We start from the raw sequence: 17,879 nt of genomic DNA on the forward strand, positions 1-17,879 counted from the left end.
GTCCTGTAATGACAGGGTAAGGAAGTCACAGAAAGAAATACTTTATTCTGTAGGGGCTTCTTACCTATACAGATATTAGGCATTCACCTATTTTGGTAATAGGCTTTAAGATCCAGCTATACCACTGCTAGGCATATATCCAAAAGATGCTCAAGTATACAACAAGGACATCTGCTCAACCATGTTTGTAGCAGCTTTATTTGTAATAGCCAGAAGCTGGAAACAGCCCAGATGCCCCTCAGTTGAGGAATAGATACAGAAATTGTGGTACATCTACACAATGGAATATTACTCAGTGATAAAAAAACAAGGATCATGAAATTTACAGGTGAATGGTGGGAACTGGAAAAGATCATCCTCCTGAGTGAGGTATCCCAGAAGCAGAAAGACACACATGGTATATACTCACTCATTAAGTGGATATTAGACATATAATATAGGATAAACAAACTAAAATCTGTACACCTAAAGAAGCTAATCAGGAAGGAGGACCCTAGCTAAGATACTCAATCTCCATTCAGAAAGGCAAAGAGGATGGACATTGGAGAAAGGAGAAAACAGGACAGGCGCCTACCACAGAGGGCCTCTGAAAGGCTTTACCCTGCAGGGTATCAAGGCAGGTGCTGAGTCTCATAGCCAAACTTTGGGCAGAGTGCAGGGAATCTTATGAAAGAAGTGGGAGATAGTAAGACCTGGAGAGGACAGGAGCTCCACAAGGAGAGCAACAGATCCAAAAAGTCTGGACACAGAGGTCTTTTCTGAGACTGATACTCCAGCCACGGACCACTCATGGAGATGGCCTGGAACCCCTGCACAGAGATAGCCTATGGCAGTTCAGTATCCAAGTGGGTTCCATAGTAATGGGGACAGGGACTGTCTCTGACAGAAACTGATTGGCTTGCTCTTTGATCACCTCCTCCTGAGGGGGAAGCAGCCTTACCAGGCCAAAGAAGAAGACAATGCAGCCACTCCTGACGAGACCTGATAGACTAGGATCAGAGGGAAGGGAAGGAGGACTTCCCTTATCAGTGGACTGGGAGACAGACATGGGTGGGGAAGAGGGAGGGTGGGATTAGAGAGAAGGGAGGGAGGTACGGGGGGGGATACAAAGTGAGTAAACTGTAATTAATAAAACTAAAAATAATTAAAAAATTAAAAATTAAATAAAAATGTAAAAAAAAAGAAATTAGCTTGACTGATTTATTTTTTTAGTTTCTGGAACTTTTAAACATTTAGCCTTAACTTTCAACAATTATTCCTAATATTAAGGGCTACAATAATAAGTACACAATTACAAATACTGTATCTCCAAAATCAGAGCCAAAAAAGATGAAGACATTAAAATTTCATTTCCAACACATTTAATCTACTCTCAGAAAGCTGCAACTCATAAATGTGGACAGTAAAAATTAAAATGCCATTTTCATAACACTAGAAATCAATTTTCAGAAGAAAATCATTAAGTCATTTTTTTTTTTTGCTATAAAGCTTGATTTTTAGCTGACTCTCCAGTTGGTTCTGTTTCTTTCTCAATCAAAACTGAAAAAAATCAGGATGGCAAACAGTAAGGAAAGAGGCATAAAAAGGTAGGTGTGAGGGTACTGCGCTACAGTTTACACACCTAACAGGAAACCCATGCCATACCTTGAATAGTTGTTTTCCACGGCCTGTGTGTAAAGGCTTACTCCCAAGTCTGTAGTTCTACGGCAGAACTGTGCGTGCGTGCGTGCGTGTGTGTGCATGTGTGTGTGTGCGCGTGCGCTGGGGGAGGAGGGTTACTGTGAGGTCTTTAGGTCACAACTTAGAAGAGCTGTATGCAGCAAACCTGTCTCCATTACTTTTCCTCCCTGAAGTGAACAGCTTCCTCCACCACTCACCTCCCTTCATAATGTGTTGTACTGCAGCAAACCCAAAGCATTGGGCCAATCAGTCATGGAATAAAAGTTCCAAAACTAAGAGGCAAAAAGTAACCTTTTTTTTTAATAAGATGACTTATCTCAAGTATTAGTTAGCATAACTAGGTAACTAATGCAAGCCAAGTGCAACAGGAGAGAAGAACTGAGGGAGACAGGAATGGCTGCCAATGGCAGTGCTTCTTTGTATAGCTGGCATTTGCAACCACATAACCCCATTCATTCATTCATTCAATAAATGTCGGCCAGACAGTTGTGAACAAGCTAGACAGATTGGCTTCTCTGAATCACAGTGTTCACAAAAGTTTCTTTTCTTCTGTTCATTTTTTACATTCATTGTTATCAATCAGTCATGTCTTCAACACTTACGAGACATGCTAATTCTATGAATGAAGATCAGTAATAGGCATTAGTGACAAACAAGGTAAACTTCCTTATCAACTAGATGTCATAACTTGAGGACAGGGAGAAAATACAAAAAAGAACAGATAAATCTGAATTTTTAATTTACTAATTCAGTCAACTGACACAGATTAGCAATTAGGCACTTGCAATGTGTAAAGAGATTTGCTTAGTGAAACAAAAGACACAAGAATGAATAAGACAGAATGAGAAGAATCATTTTCAGGTCCTACTCAGTCTCCGATGTTTAAATTCTCATGTCTTTTTTTTTTTTCAGGTATTAAAATTTATTGTAGTTACTGCACAAAGCAATGGGTTTCACTAAGACATTTTCATAATGTATATCACTGAACTTTGCTGTTCTAACACTCTTACCAACCCTTATCCTCTCTCCCACCTCAGGATGGTTCATTTTCATATATCCCATTCATATATGTAAGAAATATATATGAAGGGGACATACAAAAAGAGGTATCTATAAGCCATGCATGGGGTCGCACACCTGTAATCTCAGCACTCGGGGAGGCAGAGGCAGGTGGATCTCTGTGAGTTCGAGGCCAGCCTGGTCTACAAAGCAGTCCAGCTAAAGCTACACAGAAAAACCCCGTCTTGAAAACCAAACGAAAAAACAAAAACATACACACGTGTGTGTGTGTGTATCTACACACGTACATACAGGTACACACATACATATGCTTGACAGGGCAGCGTCTTCTCACCACTGCACCTGGCTTAAAATTTGGATGAGGGTCTGTCCCACCCTGTTCCCACCCCGTCCTGCCAGCTCTGCCAGGGAGCCACAGTGGAGCAGTGTGCGGCCCACCCCTTCCCACTGGGTTGCCCTTTTTGTGTGACCACACTTTATAGCTGACATCATTTTCTTTTAAATATATACAGACATAGTAGCTAATATATAAAGTGATGTGATTTATAGTGACATTTTCATTATACTCTGTTTTTTTCACATCCTGCTCACCTCCCCTATGGTGACTCATTTCTTGTTAGTATCATTCCCTTCCCCCAATAGTCTCTGTCTGGTTTTATTGTCATAAAACAGACATGTATGTATTCTATTACACTATCTTGTTCCCTACTCCTTAGTCTCTTTAGACCTCTCTCCCATAGTCTTCTTTCTATACTCCATCCATCCATCCATCCATCCATCCATCCTCCCACCCCCAACCCATCTATTTATCTGTATTCCACATATTTAGAAAGCATATGATATCTATCATTAGTCTGGCTTATTTTACTTAACATAATCTCTAGCTGTATCCACTTTCTTGCAGATGTCAGGATTTCATTCTTTGTAGGAATAAAATTCTCCAAAGCCAGCCATCTCTAGCTTTGTTATTTCTGATGTTCTCCCGATCTTTCTCTCTTTGGATCACAATCTACTCATTGTTATCTTGGCTTGTTTCATTTACTCTATCACCTTGACGAAGCTTCTCATCCATCATCTCAGCCCCAAAATTTCTAAATCTGCCATTATTGACATGGACTGTCTTTGAGGTTTATTATTACCATTATTTAATTATTTTATTTTTTTATGTAGAGTCATGTGTAGACCATCTATCTGGCCTAGACTTCCTATGTAACCCAATATGACCTTGAACTTCTGATCTTGCAACCTCCACTTCCCAAGTGCTGGGTGACAGATATGTGCCATCACCCCCGGTTTTAAGCAGGCCCTCAGGGCTTCACTAATGCAAGACAAACATTCTACCTACTGAGCTACATCCCCAGCTTGCATTACTCCATCTCTATCAATCACACACTCCTTATTTCCTCCTCATAGCTATTGCTACCATAATAATTCAGATCATTATTTTAGTAATTAAAACTTTTGTAAATTTTAGCCACCAACTTTTCAAACAGAATAATAGTTTTCCTCAACTTATGACAGAATTTCCCACCTTTGTATATTTCTTTACACTCATTCCTTAGACTAGCAATTCCCCCCAATTCATCTAACTGGGAAATTAATTCAACCCAATTTTATCAAGACAAAACAACCCCACAAGCACCTTCGTTCTATAAGAAATAACTCATTGTCTTCTGAATCTACAGTGATTCATGCATCATTTTTTCCTTTCTCCCCAAAGTCATACTTATCCTTGGGGAAAAAAAAATTATGCTCAAATAATCCAACTCCACGAATAATCACCCTGTAAGTCTACAGGTATCACTTTGTTGTTCTAATCTGGAACAAATCCCAGAATCAGTTCCAAATATTAAAAAAATGTTATAACACTTGTTGTAGTTGGTCTGATGCTTGTTACTGGCCCTCAAGATCTAGTTACACCTCTCCTTGTTTTGTAAACTGCCTAAGACATACCTGATTCATTGATTAAACAGCCTATATCTGGGCAGGGCAGAATGGCATAGGCTTGGCTAAGGTTGCTAGCCTTGGAGAGGACAGGAGAGTCATGGGAGACACATCGGAGGGAAGAGAGGAGGAAGGAGGACCATAGGATGGGTTAGTATGGAGAAAAAAATCATGTGGGTCGAGAGGAAGGGCTCCAATAATGGCACTGAAAGGCCTAGATGAAGAATACAAGCAAGTACCATGGGATTATGGATAGAAGGCAGTTCAGATAGGAATGATGAAGGTGGATGGCATTGGTTGGGGGCTGTGACATGGATGGGGAGTTATTGAGACAGCGTAGGTGAAATATCTGCCAGAACCAAGGTAAATAAGGAAATTATTAAATCTAATAGGTGTCTGTGTCTTATTATCTGTGATAGCGGGTTAAATAATCCCGCCATGATAATCTTAGGGTAAACAATAAACATATAGCCCAACACTATTTTTTTTTTTTAGTTTATAACAACAAACATTATATTGGGTCACTGGAAAAAAATTGTGTGAAAACACAATCAAGAAAGGAACTCACAGCTGGGCATGGTGGTGCATGCCTGTAATCCCAGTGCTTAGGGAAGCAGGTGGATGTCTGTGAGTTCAAGGCCAGCCTGATCTACAAAGTGAGTCCAGGACAGCCAAGGTTACACAGAGGAATCCTGTCTTGAAAAACCAAAAACCCAAAGAAAGAAGAACTCAGAAATTAGTAGCCAGAATCACATGCAGTTTCGGTTTAAGAGATGACAGAACTATTTTCTTACTTCTCTTTCCTGCTGCCCAGCTGGCGAGCTGTGTATTGGTCCGCATAATCAACTAGCACCAGCTGTCGAGAAAAGACATTCACTCTGTTGCCTATAAATAAATCTTCCACGCGCAGGTCCTCATACTTGGTCCTCTTTAAGAAGGTGCGACGATTCTTTACATCATGCTAAAACCAAACACAATGAGATTACTTATGAAGGATCTTAGTCTCAATGTGAAGTAAAACCATTTTCAATTTATCTTACCAAAGATAGCTACGTCCTTTTACTTTTTAACTACACATATGAATCATATTTTATACTATAAATCTTTATTTCCAAATCCAATCTAGTGATACGTTTTTAATTAAAATATATACTTTAAACTATCCTGAATACACTTATTTTAGCCAAACTATTTCAGTAAGTCAGCAGCTATGAACCACAGAAAGATTCTTACATTTATTTTTACATATACATTCCAATACTATTAATTTTTTTGTATATCCTTTAAATTATATCTCTCTATGTATGGGTATGTACATGTAAGTACAGGTGCAAAAGCTAGAAGAGAGTGTTGGTGTGCTACGAGCTGGGGTTACAGTTTTGAGCTGCCAGTGTAGGTGCTGGGAACCAAGCTTAGAACCTATAAGAGCAGCCAGACCCTTAAATGAGCCACCTCTCTAGGCCCTACACCCTCAAATAGGCCGACTTTTTAGAGGGATTACCAATGAAGAAATACAAGGAAAGGGGCCCTCTTAGATCCTCTTCAAGTTGACTTTTTCATAGGATATCAACTTTCAATATTATTTATGACTATAATAATCATATTTTGATTAATCCAAAATACAGTTGTCCTACCTCAATTTGGGGTCTCTCTGTATCTACCTATTTCTGTGTATGTGTGTTTCATGCATGTTCATGCATGTGGGCATGCACCCACATGCAAGGGCCAAAGGAGGTTGTCTGGTGTCTTCCTCTGTCATTTCCCACCTTATTCTCTTAACACAGGGTCTCTTCACTGAACCTGAAGTTTGCTGTCTGAGTTGGGCGAGCTGCCCGGGAAGCTCCAGGAATGTGTCTGTCTCTTCTACTCAGTGTTGGAACGCGGTCCAGCTATGATGTAAGCTTAAGATTCAAGCTTAGACCTTCGCACTTTCACAGCCAGTACCCTAACCCACTAAGAGATCTATCTAGGCCTGTTTGTTTTGACAAGGTTTTGCTAGCCAGCTCAGGCTAACCTCTAACTTGGGATTCTCTTGCCTCAGCCCCCTAAGTGTTGAAATTATAGCCAAATGTCAACAAGCTTAAGCTGTTCCTATATTTTTAATATGAAAACTTGCAAAATACTTTGGTTATGAATCTGCAACAAGACTTGTGAAGGTGCACATTTATAATCCCCTCTGTGATAAGAAAGGATTTCAAGGAAGAAGCCGTTCTAAATTATGTGGTAAAATCCTGTCTACCACATAACTCAGAAAAAAAAAATATCAACACAAAGTTACCTTTCTGTATTGGTGTATTAGTGAGACACACACACACACACACACACACACACACACACACACAATAAAAATTAGCTTCAGACAGTAGCTGGCTACCCCACAGCTTTCTGCCACTATTGCGTCAGCGTATCTTACAGGCTGGTCACCTCTGTGTTCCAGTGTGTGTGAGTGTGTTTCTTGTGCCTTTGTTTTGTTTGTTTTGCCATATTCTGATTTGTTTTCATTTTATTATTTTTCGATGTCTGCTTGTATTCTAATGAGAGAACGAAGGAAGGAAAGGCTGTGGTGGACAGGTGGGGGAAGATCTAGGAAGAGTTGGGGGGGAAACTAACAAAACATATTGTTTTTCAATTAAAGAAAAATGTAACTTCAAATGCAATTTCAAAATCAACCATACAAAAGGCAGTCTTATCCTCCTCCCCATTCCATTTGAAATAATTTTGCTAATGTTAAGCAAACAAAGGTTACTTACCAGTGTCTGAGTTCCCATGTGTAGTGGAATTCCACAAATGTGTGTGGAAGCCAAAAGTGAACTTTAGGTCTTGTTCTCAGAAGCTGTACTCCTTACTTGTATTGTTGTTTTGCTTTTTGTTTGGGGGAGTCTTTTGTTTGTTTGTTTTTTTTTGTTTTGTTTTTGTTTTTAAGACAGCATCTCAATATGTAGCCCTAACTGACCTAGAAATTGCTATTTATTTTTTGTTTTGCTTTGCTGTTTTCATTGTTTTGAGACAGGGTTTCTCTGTGTAGTCCTGGCTGTCCTAGAGCTTGCTCTATAGACCAGGCTGGCCTCAAAGTCACAGAGATGCAACCACCTCTGCCTCTGAGTGCTGAGATTAAAGATGTGCGCCACGACACCTGGCTCACCTTACACTTTGAGACAGGACCTCTCACTGAATCTGACTTTTTACGGTCCTCATGCTTGCATGGTAAGCACTTTATGGACCGAGCCAGCTTTCCAGCCCCCATTTACCATTTCAACAGATCCATCCGCGGGGTAAAACAGAAGCTCATAACGCCGGCACAGTGAGGCGTTTGGATCATACCACTCTGCAAGGAAAGCAAACCTCTCCGACAGATTCTGCGAAAAAGAAAACATTGTATCACTATCACATAAGCACGCCAATGTAAGTCATACAGAAAGAATTTCCAAATATTTACACAAACAAATCTTCGCAATTATACTGACTTATTCTTTTCTCAAAAATTTGTCATGCTAGTTTCTGATTAGACACCCTTAGGGTTTGTCAGGCTGCTTTGGTCTGAACTCTCAGCAGAAAAGCATGTTTTCAGACTAGCCTTCACCTGGAGTCAGGGATAAACAGGATGTTTGCTAAGTCTACCTCCTTTTCCTTGAGACAGCAGATGGGATGTCTTGTCAAGTTCACACCTTTTGTTTGTGTGAGGATTACACAGACAGGTGGTCGAGGTAAACAAGTTTGACTTCTCCATAACCCATTCATTGTTTTGCTTTGCTCTGACTATGAAAAGGGATTATTAGAATAAACCAGTGTGACAATTTCTACTGGAAGTGCTCTTAAACAGATCCTATGTAGAGTGTATTGGGTTTTTTATTTTCTTTTTTAATTTTTATATTAATTACATTTATTCACTTTGTATCCCAGCTGTAACCCCCTTGCTCATTCCCTCCCAATCCCACCCTGCCTCCTTCATCTCCTCCAGTGCACCTCTCCCAGTCCACTGATAGGGGAGGTCTTCCTCTCCTTCCATCTGATCGTAGCCTATCAGGTCTCATCAGGACTGGCTACATTGTCTTCCTCTGTGGCCTGGTAAGGCTGTCTGATCCCCCTCAGGGGGAGGTGATCAAAGAGCCAGCCACTGAGTTCATGTCAGAGACAGCCCCTCTTCCCCTTACTAGGGTACCCCCACTTGGATACTGAGCTGCCATGGGCTATATCTGTGCAGGGGTTCTAGGTTATCTCCATGAATGGTCCTTGGTTGGAGTATCAGTCTCAGAAAAGACTCCTGGACCCAGATTTTTTTATTCTGTTGCTCTCTTTGTGGAGCTCTTGTCCCCCTCAGGTCTTTCTATCTCCCCCTTTGAATGAAAACTCTGTCCAAAGTTTGCCTATGAGCCTCAGCATCTGCTTTGATACCCTAATAGGTAGGGTATCATTCAGAGGCCCTCTGTTGTAGGCTCCTGTCCTGTTCCCTGTTTTCTCCCTCTTCCTATCTCTGTCCCATTTGCCTTTCTGAGTGAGGACTGAGCATCTTACCCTGGGTCCTCCTTCTTGCTTAGCTTCTTTAGGTGTACAGATTTTAGTATGTTTATCCTATATTTTCTGTTTAAAATCCACTTATAAGTGAGTATATACTGAAAGGGTTAGACTAACTTTGTAACCTGTATGTCTTCTAAAGCCTATAGTTTTGAGTTTTAGGTTCAGGTTAAGCTAAAGCCTCTTAGTACCTTTCCAGAGAATGGAAAAATGTGACCCTATCTATGAGGACAGATAGAAAAAAAGGCAAGCAAGCAATGACCTTCACTCAGCAAAAAGAAAAACTCCTGTCTTTGAGATAGCATTTCTTAGCACAAACCTAGACTTCTTCTGAGTAGCTTTTGACCTCCAGCCAAAAGTCTGTAGCCCCTAATCTTCAAGGATGAGCTACCCCCACCTTCAATTGCAGCTGCATCCACACTTGGCAGGACTGGCCAAGCTTGAGCACCTAAGACTAACCAATTATCTTACTTTATAGCTTCCTCATCCAATCCTAGATTGCCAAGACTGCAACTTCAAATTTCCCGCAATTTTTCTTTTAAAAAACCTAAAGGCCTTTGTCTCCGGGTGCCACTCTTTGCTGACCGGCAGGGCTGACCCCATTGCGCAATGGTTAATAAACCCCTTGCTTTTGCAACGAGTCTTGGTCTGGGGGAGTTTCTGGGAAGGGCGCGATCTTGAACTCCTGAGCTGTGAGACCCCAGGTCTTACAGTCTAAGAAAGCGCCAGGTTGATTTCCAAAGTGGTTCAAGTTTGCATTCCCACCAGCAACAGAAGAGGGTTCCCCTTTCTCCACATCCTCTCCAGCATGTGTTGTCACTTGAGTTTTTTATCTTAGCCATTTTGAGGGGTGTAAGGTGAAATATCAGGGTCATTTTTATTTGCATTTCCCTGATTACTAAGGACATTGAGCATTTCTCTAAGTATTTCTCTGCCATTTGATATTCCTCTACAGAGAATTATCTGTTTAGCTCTGTACCCCATTTTTAAATTGGATTACTTGATTTGTTGCTTTTTAACTTCTTGAGTTCTTTATATATTCTGGATATTAGCCCTCTGTCAGATATAGGCTTGGTAAAGATCCTTTCATAATCTGTAGGCTGTCGTTTTTTTCTGATGACAGTGTCCTTTGCTTTACAGAAGCTTTTCAGTTTCATGAGTTCCCACGTATTGATTGTTGATCTTATAGCCTGTGCTTTTGGTGTTCTGTTCAGGAAGTTGTCTCCTTGGCCAATGAGTTCAAGGCTCTTCCCCACTTTTTCTAGTAACAGGTTTAGTGTGTCTGGTTTTCTGTTGAGGTCTTGATCCACTTGGACTTTAGTTTTGTGCAGGTGATAAATATGGATCTATTTGTATATTTCTACATATAGATATCCAGTTAGACCAGCACCATTTGTTGAAGATACTGTCTTTTTTCCATTGTATGATTTTGGCTTCTCTGTCAAAAATCAAGTATCCATAGGTGTTTATTTCTGGGTCTTCTAATCGATTTCATTGATCCACCATTCTGTTTCTATGCCAGTACCATGCAATTTTTATTACTATTTCTCTGTAGTACAGCTTGAGATCAGGGATGGCAATACCTCCTGACAATCTGTAGTTGTACAGGATTGTTTTAGCAATTCTGGATTTTTTGTTTTTCCATATGAAATTGAGAATTGTTCTTTCAAGGTCTGTAAAGAACTGCGTTGGTATTTGATGGGAACTGCACTGAATCTGTAGATTGACTTTGGCAGGCTGGCCATTTTCACTATGTTAATCCTACTGATCCACGAACATGGAAGATCTTTCCATCTTCTGATATCTTCTTCAGTTTCTTTCATCAAAGACTTAAAGTTTTTTTTTTTTTTCAAACAGGTCTTTCACTTGCTTGGTTTGAGTTACACCAAGGCACTTTATGTTATTAGTGGCTATTGTGAAGGGTGTAGTTTCCCTAATCTCTTTCTCAGACTTTTTGCCTTTTGTACACAGGAGAGCTACTGATTTTTTTATTTATTTATTTATTTTTTTTTAGTTAATTTTGTATCCAGCCACTTTGCTGAAAGTGTTTATCAGCTGAAGGAGTTCTCTGGTTGAAATTTTGGGGTCACTCATGTACGGTATCATACGGTTTTAGCACAGAATTCTACTAGACCTTCAAAGAAGAGCTAACTCCCATTCTCTTCAAACTATTCCACAAAATAGAAACAGAAAGAACATTACCAAACTCATTCTATAAAATCACAGTCACCTTGATACCTAAATCACACAAAGACCCAAATGTTCTCTTGGGTCTTTGATGAACATTGAACATTGTTCATCAAACATTGATGCAAAAACACTTAATAAAATACTTGCAAACCAAATCCAAGAACACATAAAAAAACATCCACCATGACCAAGTAGGCTTCATCTCAGGCATGCAGGAGTGGTTCAACATACGGAAATCCATCAATGTAATACACCATATAAACAAACTGAAGGAGGAAAACCACATGATCATCTCCTCAGATGCCGAAAAAGCATTTGACAAAATCCAACACCCATTCATGTTTAAAGTCTTGGAGAGATCAGGGATACAAGGCACATACCTAAACATAATAAAGACAATATACAGCAAGCCTATAGCCAACATCAAACTAAACGGAGAGAAACTTAAATCAGTCCCACTGAAATCAGGGACAAGGCAATGCCGCCCACTCTCTCCATATCGCCTCAACATAGTACTTGAAGTCCTAGCTAGAGCAATAAGACAACTGAAGGAGATCAAGGGGATACAAATCGAAAAGGAACATGTCAAAGTACCACTATTTTTATTTTCTTTCACTCCTTCCCCACTCAAGAACAGTTCGACTCTGCTGGTAGGCTCCGGCACTAGCTATTTCAAGGGTGAGTTTAATCTTCATTTCATGGTCATTCAATTGTCCTAATTCAGTCAGCAATCTTTGGAACATGAATTCCTGATCTGACTACTTTAACAATTCAGAGTTGAACTGAAGTCAAGTATCCTCAAGAACTATCAATGCGCTACTAAAAGACCCTATTGTGAGAAGTTTTAATATCCTAAACTTGAGAATTTAGCAAGTTTAGACAATTGCACTAACATAGTAAATGTCTCTTCTCTCAGGAATTTCAGAGCAGTATCATTTTAAGGACAGTAGAAGAAAGTGTTCACACCTAAGAAACAGAAACAAAAGAAGCCTCTGTCCATTACTCTCTGACAAGTAAGTACGGAACAGAAAAACTGACAAGAATGATTTCCACTATTTCCAAAAGTTTCAAACACTCCTAAGGTCTTAGGTATGACCTTTTGGAGTTTTGACCTAGAGTTTCACAATAAAGACTTCAAACAAAGAAGTATCCTTTGTGCCATCTTGGAAAAGTAGCCAAGTTTCTTTTATAACCATTATTCACTGCAATGAAATAAAAAACAAAAACAATTAAAAAAACTATAATAGCAATCATGGAATTACTACTCACAGATGCAGAAAGATAACTCCCAAGCCATACTGTTCCCTTTATGCAATAAGGAGGTACCCTGAATATAAACTGTATTCAAACCTGGCTTAAATTCTACACCCTGATTTCCCTTGGAAGCACACACATCGTCCCTTCCTGAGTCTCACATGCATTTGGGGATGTGAGCACAGTACATCTACACTTGGCACACGTTAGGCTACACTAAGGTTTGCAGGTCCCGTCCAAAAGTTTTTTGAAAGTTAATTTCCACTGTCCCAGTCTAAGTGTTAAACTTTAGGAGACATTCACAGGTTGCATATTAGAGGCTCTCCCCAATGAATGGCTCAGTGCTTGTTAGGAGTGAGCTGTTACAAAAGGATGGGCCACTCCTCCTCTGTGTACTTGGGACATTTTTTGAATTCCTCAGAACAATAAACCGAATAAATATACTTTCTTTATAAATTACCCAGTCTCACATATTCTGTTAAAATAACAGAAATTATGAGTTTGATCTCTCACACACACACATTCCAAGACCATATTCACTTTCAAAATCTTTTAAAATTTTATTAAAAATTTGCTTTTCAACTTCATTGAGACAAGTCTATCAAGAAACATGAGTTGTTTTCGAAGTGATATCAACGTGTGGTATTGTTTTGCTTAAACCCTTCATTTCGTAAATAAGGACATTGACTTCCAGAAAATATGCACGGCCAGCATAACATCACAAAGCTTGTCAAGTGACTGAGCCGAAACCAGAAACTGTACTTTGCATTTCCCAGATCTTTCACAGTTCTGGCCTTGTAGGTAGGTAAACCCAGTGAGAAGCTGATTCTTGCAGGACATATGGATAGATACCTTGAGTTTGCACATATGTGCCTGATGGTTACAGGAATAATCTTTCACCCCATCTTCATTGAACATTTCAGCCTCTCTCAGAAGCACGTCATAAAGAATATTCAAGCATTACACTGGGTCAAAAATATCGTGTTTTTTTTTTTTAATTGTTTTGTTTTGGGTGGTGATGGGATTAAATTTGGGCTCACTCACTAGCTAAGCCCAAGACTGTTCCTAACGAGGCTAAATCAGAAGCAGGGTGTTTGTGGGACACTGTGCTCTCACATTACACCAGCTCCGCATTAGTCAGAGCAGCCGGGATTACTCAAGCACCATGAGGAGGCCTGCTGATGTTCCCTCACAGAAGGGGCCTGTGAGGCGGCTCCTCAGACCTTCATCTGAGATTCCACCACTAGCTCCTCCTGACACCCCCTCCCAGCTGTATATAATTAGCCCCAACCCACATAAGAGCCTGGGAGGTTGTGGGTTAGAGTTCACATGCAGTGTCAGGCAAACTGAAGGGGGCTCTGTCTGCACATCTGGGGGAAGCTTAGATTAATCGTAGATGTTTTGTCAAAATTGGGTAGCAATTTTCTTCTTAAATTTCGTAATTCCATTGGTTATGTAATGATTTGTTTTATAATCTGAACTTACAAAATAGGCAAAGCACTATTACTAAACATTAACAATCACTATGAAATCACTATTAATAATAGCTGTGAGAAATTAACTGTGTATTGGCTTTGCACGGAAATCAAAGGCGTTATGAAAATAGCAAAACCTTGACATTCATACAGTTATCGTAATTTTGTGTTACAGATTTTAACTTTTGTTTTACTCTTTAGAGACAAGGCCTCAAGGAGCTTAAGTCATGTGGCCAAAAGTGGAACTGCTGATCCTCTCTAACTCCACCTTCTATGTGCTGGGGTTACAAATGGATGCCGCCATGCCCAGCATAAATTTTAAAGTCATATTACACACTGCACTCATTAGCAGTGTATCTGTCTAAAAAAAGATGGCCTAATGACATATAGCTACTCTAAAACTAAAAAATAATTACCGCTAGGATGGCAGGGTCAAACAGGAATTTAAGGACTCTATCTAGGCTTATGACAAATTGGACTTGTATTTTATTTAAAAGGAATGAATATGTACAGATAAGAAAGCATTTCAGTTCAAGAATTTCTGCTATTAATTAAAGCATGCAAAACTCCTTTCAAATAAATTACTGGATCTTCCTTTTAATGGCTCACAAGTAAAATCTTAAGGAATCACTGCATTCTAAGTTATTTGTTTTTTAATTTTTAATTAAAATACTACATAATTCTTCCTCCCTCCAACCTCTCCCCAATCACCCTCAGATTTCATCCTTTTTTCTTTAATTATTATTGCCACATGGATACATAATGCATAAATACAACCTGCTGAGTTCATTCTGTGTTGCTTGTAATGTATGATTTCAGGGTTGACCACTTGGCACTGGATAACCAATTAGGCGGCTCATCCGTGGGGAAGATTCATTCTTACTCTCTTAAGTTAGCCATTATAAATTATAAAATATCTCAAAACATGTTTGTGTCAATACATTTTTCTGATGTAACAGAATCCCTACTCAAAATTCCATATGCTTTTCCAGGGCCTGATATTCTGGTAAATCCTCAAAAGGGCAAAGCAAAATTAAAGTAAGGATTAAGTTTAGCAACATACTGACAGTATCACTCTTAAAGACCAAAACCTTATAAATGCAATCAAGGAAAGGAAGAAAGGAAGAAAAGGGAGGGAAGGCAGCTATTACTGTTTTGGAGTGAGGGTACCAACTACCACTAGCCATAGTGAGATCCACTGCTTCTACTGGTTGCTTAAATTAGGATACTTGGTGTTCTCTAAACTACTGCTACTTTAGCAAATCTTTTAAAATCTTATTTATTTCTCCACGTGATTAGAATCAACTATTAAATTAAGTGTAAAAATCAATACTTTGTCCAGACACCACAAGCACTGAATCAAAAAGAAGGAAGAGTTCTGAACGAGCCAAAAGAGCAACGAGGAAGGAAGCTAAAGGGCAGTGTGCTTACACAGTACCCTGGAGAAAACAGGATATGGCTGTAAGAAGACAGCAGCAACCACTAACTATGGACAATAATTTTGGCTGCCATCCTAGGAAGAACAGCTCTGATCAGGTTACTTTCAGTGTTTCTGGCAATGTTATTTAAGATACACAAAGGAATCTAAGTCAACATACTACAGAAATACCTGATCTGTCAGGAGTGATGAACACAAGCCTTTAAACCCAGCAATCAGGAGGCAGACGCAGGAGGATCCCTGTGAGTGAGAGGCTAGCCTTGTCTACATAAGTTCCAAGTCTAGCAAGTTCCAGGTCAACCAAGGCCATTACAGTCACACAACAAAAACAAAACAGAAAACAAGTAATCAAACAAACAAAAACCCTTGCCACTCCATGTTGATTGTGGCATTGTTTCCAACAGCCAAGTGATAGAATCAGTCTAGTGTTCCTCAACAAATAAGTCAATAAACAAATGTATACACAACAGAGTTTTATTCAACCAGAGAAGAGTAAAAAGATGCTGTTTGGATGAGACTGGCGACCAAGAGGAAAGCTGGGAATACTATCCTAAACAATCTGCTTTCAAAGAAATTCATTTGTTAAAACTCAATGAAATCACATGACTGAAATGGAAGTTTTGGTTTCTTTGTAAGCTCAGTTATGTTATGTAAAAATTTTTAATTTTAATCCCAAGTGTGGGATGTTAGTTTGGACTTCTGTTTGTCCACAGCTGATTATTGGCTTGTGCAGAGTGTGGCCTTTGCCTGCTGGTCACGGCCTGCCTCCTGCAGCATGAAGGGGGGCGTGGTCTAGGACTCTGAGGGATATAGATATGGGAGCCTGGAGAGATAAAGTGTGGCATGTAGTGTTTGGGTGTAGCAGTTTGGAGTGACCAGAGATGGACAGTGTGGTAGGAGAGAAATGTTTCAGTGTAGCAGCTTGGAGGAGACTGCTTGCTATGTCTGCATTGACAGAGATTGGGAGGTGGTCCAATCTGGCGGTGACCAGCGCACACTGTATCTGAGAGGCACAGGATCCGAAACTCCGAAATTGGTGAGTGGAGGGGCAGCTGAAGCCAAAACATCAACACTGAGGCTTCCTGGGAGAGAGGGGACAACCCCTGAGTTTGGATCCAGTCACCTGTGGACATCTCCGGACTGAGAATGGCAAATATTCCACCCCCCTGCACTTCCCCTTGCCCCAAGCACGGGCCTCCCTGCTCGGCTGAGGCGGCAGTGGTTGCCCCAAGCACGAGCCTCCATGCCGGGCTACTGAAATGGCACAGGCGGGCCTCGCAGGGCTGTGACTGTGGCAAGGTGCCGGCTAGTCCAAGCAGGAGCCTTTATGCTCATGACTGAGACGGCAGAGGCAGCTACCCTGGCGGCCAAACAGAGGACACACTGAGCTGAAGGATCTCCTACACTTTCATTTGCCCCTGCAGGCCCAAATCTGAGAGTAGAGAACAGGGGGATCCCCTGTGCTTTCTGACTGGGCCTGAGGGCAAGCGAGTGTGCCTTCATGTGAGTGCTGGCAGAGCCCCAGATTCAGGGTCCCCCTACACTAATAGCCAAACATCAGATCCCTCCCACCCACACCCCCACAGTGGGCGACACAGGGATTCTTGGAACAGCATCTCAACATTGAAGCACCTGTTCTGTGGGTCTCCCAGTAGAGGCCAGCCAAACAATTCCTGGAGCCCAGACAGATCCGAACACCAGGAGGACAGTACAGCCGGCCTGTAGGTCACTGAGGTAGTCAGGGCACCTGTACATACACATTGTGCCCATAAACAGTGCCAGCACCCCCTCCAGCACTTACACTTGACCCTTCCAAGCATCTACACATGCCAGCATCCTGTCCTTCAAGGGACACTTCCACGCATATGCCCCATGCTTGCTCATACGTGCCTGCAACCTTCCTCCCTTAGTAAAGCTGAAACACCAGCATCCACTCAACCTGGTAGACCTCTCTCATCTTCCTGAAGAATACTACAGACACCAGAGACAGACAGACCCCCAGTCTGAAGTACAGACTCCAGGAACAAACAGCGAAGGTTATGGATAAGCAGGTGGCTAGAGGTCAGCGTAAGAACACATCCAACAAAAATCAGGACATCGTGGCTTCACCAGCAACCCCCAAAATCAATGGATATTTTAATTCATCGGGAACACAGGAAGATTATTTTAAAGCTATGCTTATCCAGTTATTAGAGGCACATAAGGAGGAAAGGAACAAAGCTCTCAAAGAAATAGCCACACACATGGAGGCAAATAAAGAGGAAATGAACAAAGCTCTCAAAGAAATATAGGCAAATACATCAAAACAAACAGAGGCACAGGTAGAGGCAAAAGCAGTAGAAAGGAACAAAAATAGAGACAGAGAT

General features: G+C 40.7%; 1 protein-coding gene across 2 annotated transcripts in view; it reads right to left on the minus strand.

Moving 5' to 3' along the window:
• Nme7 (NME/NM23 family member 7) overlaps positions 1-17,879 on the minus strand; it is a 120,388-nt gene that overhangs the window by 85,106 nt on the left and 17,403 nt on the right. For both annotated transcript variants that reach the window (XM_055624608.1, XM_055624607.1), the window contains exons 2-3: positions 7,893-8,000; positions 5,439-5,605 (exon numbers count right to left, since the gene is read on the minus strand). In XM_055624608.1, coding sequence (XP_055480583.1) covers positions 5,439-5,605; positions 7,893-8,000 — 275 coding nt within the window. The remainder of the gene's footprint in view (positions 1-5,438; positions 5,606-7,892; positions 8,001-17,879) is intronic.

Source organism: Psammomys obesus, unplaced genomic scaffold (assembly GCF_907164565.1).
Source record: "Psammomys obesus unplaced genomic scaffold, mPsaObe1.curated_primary_1811, whole genome shotgun sequence".
Classification (NCBI taxonomy): domain Eukaryota; kingdom Metazoa; phylum Chordata; class Mammalia; order Rodentia; family Muridae; genus Psammomys; species Psammomys obesus.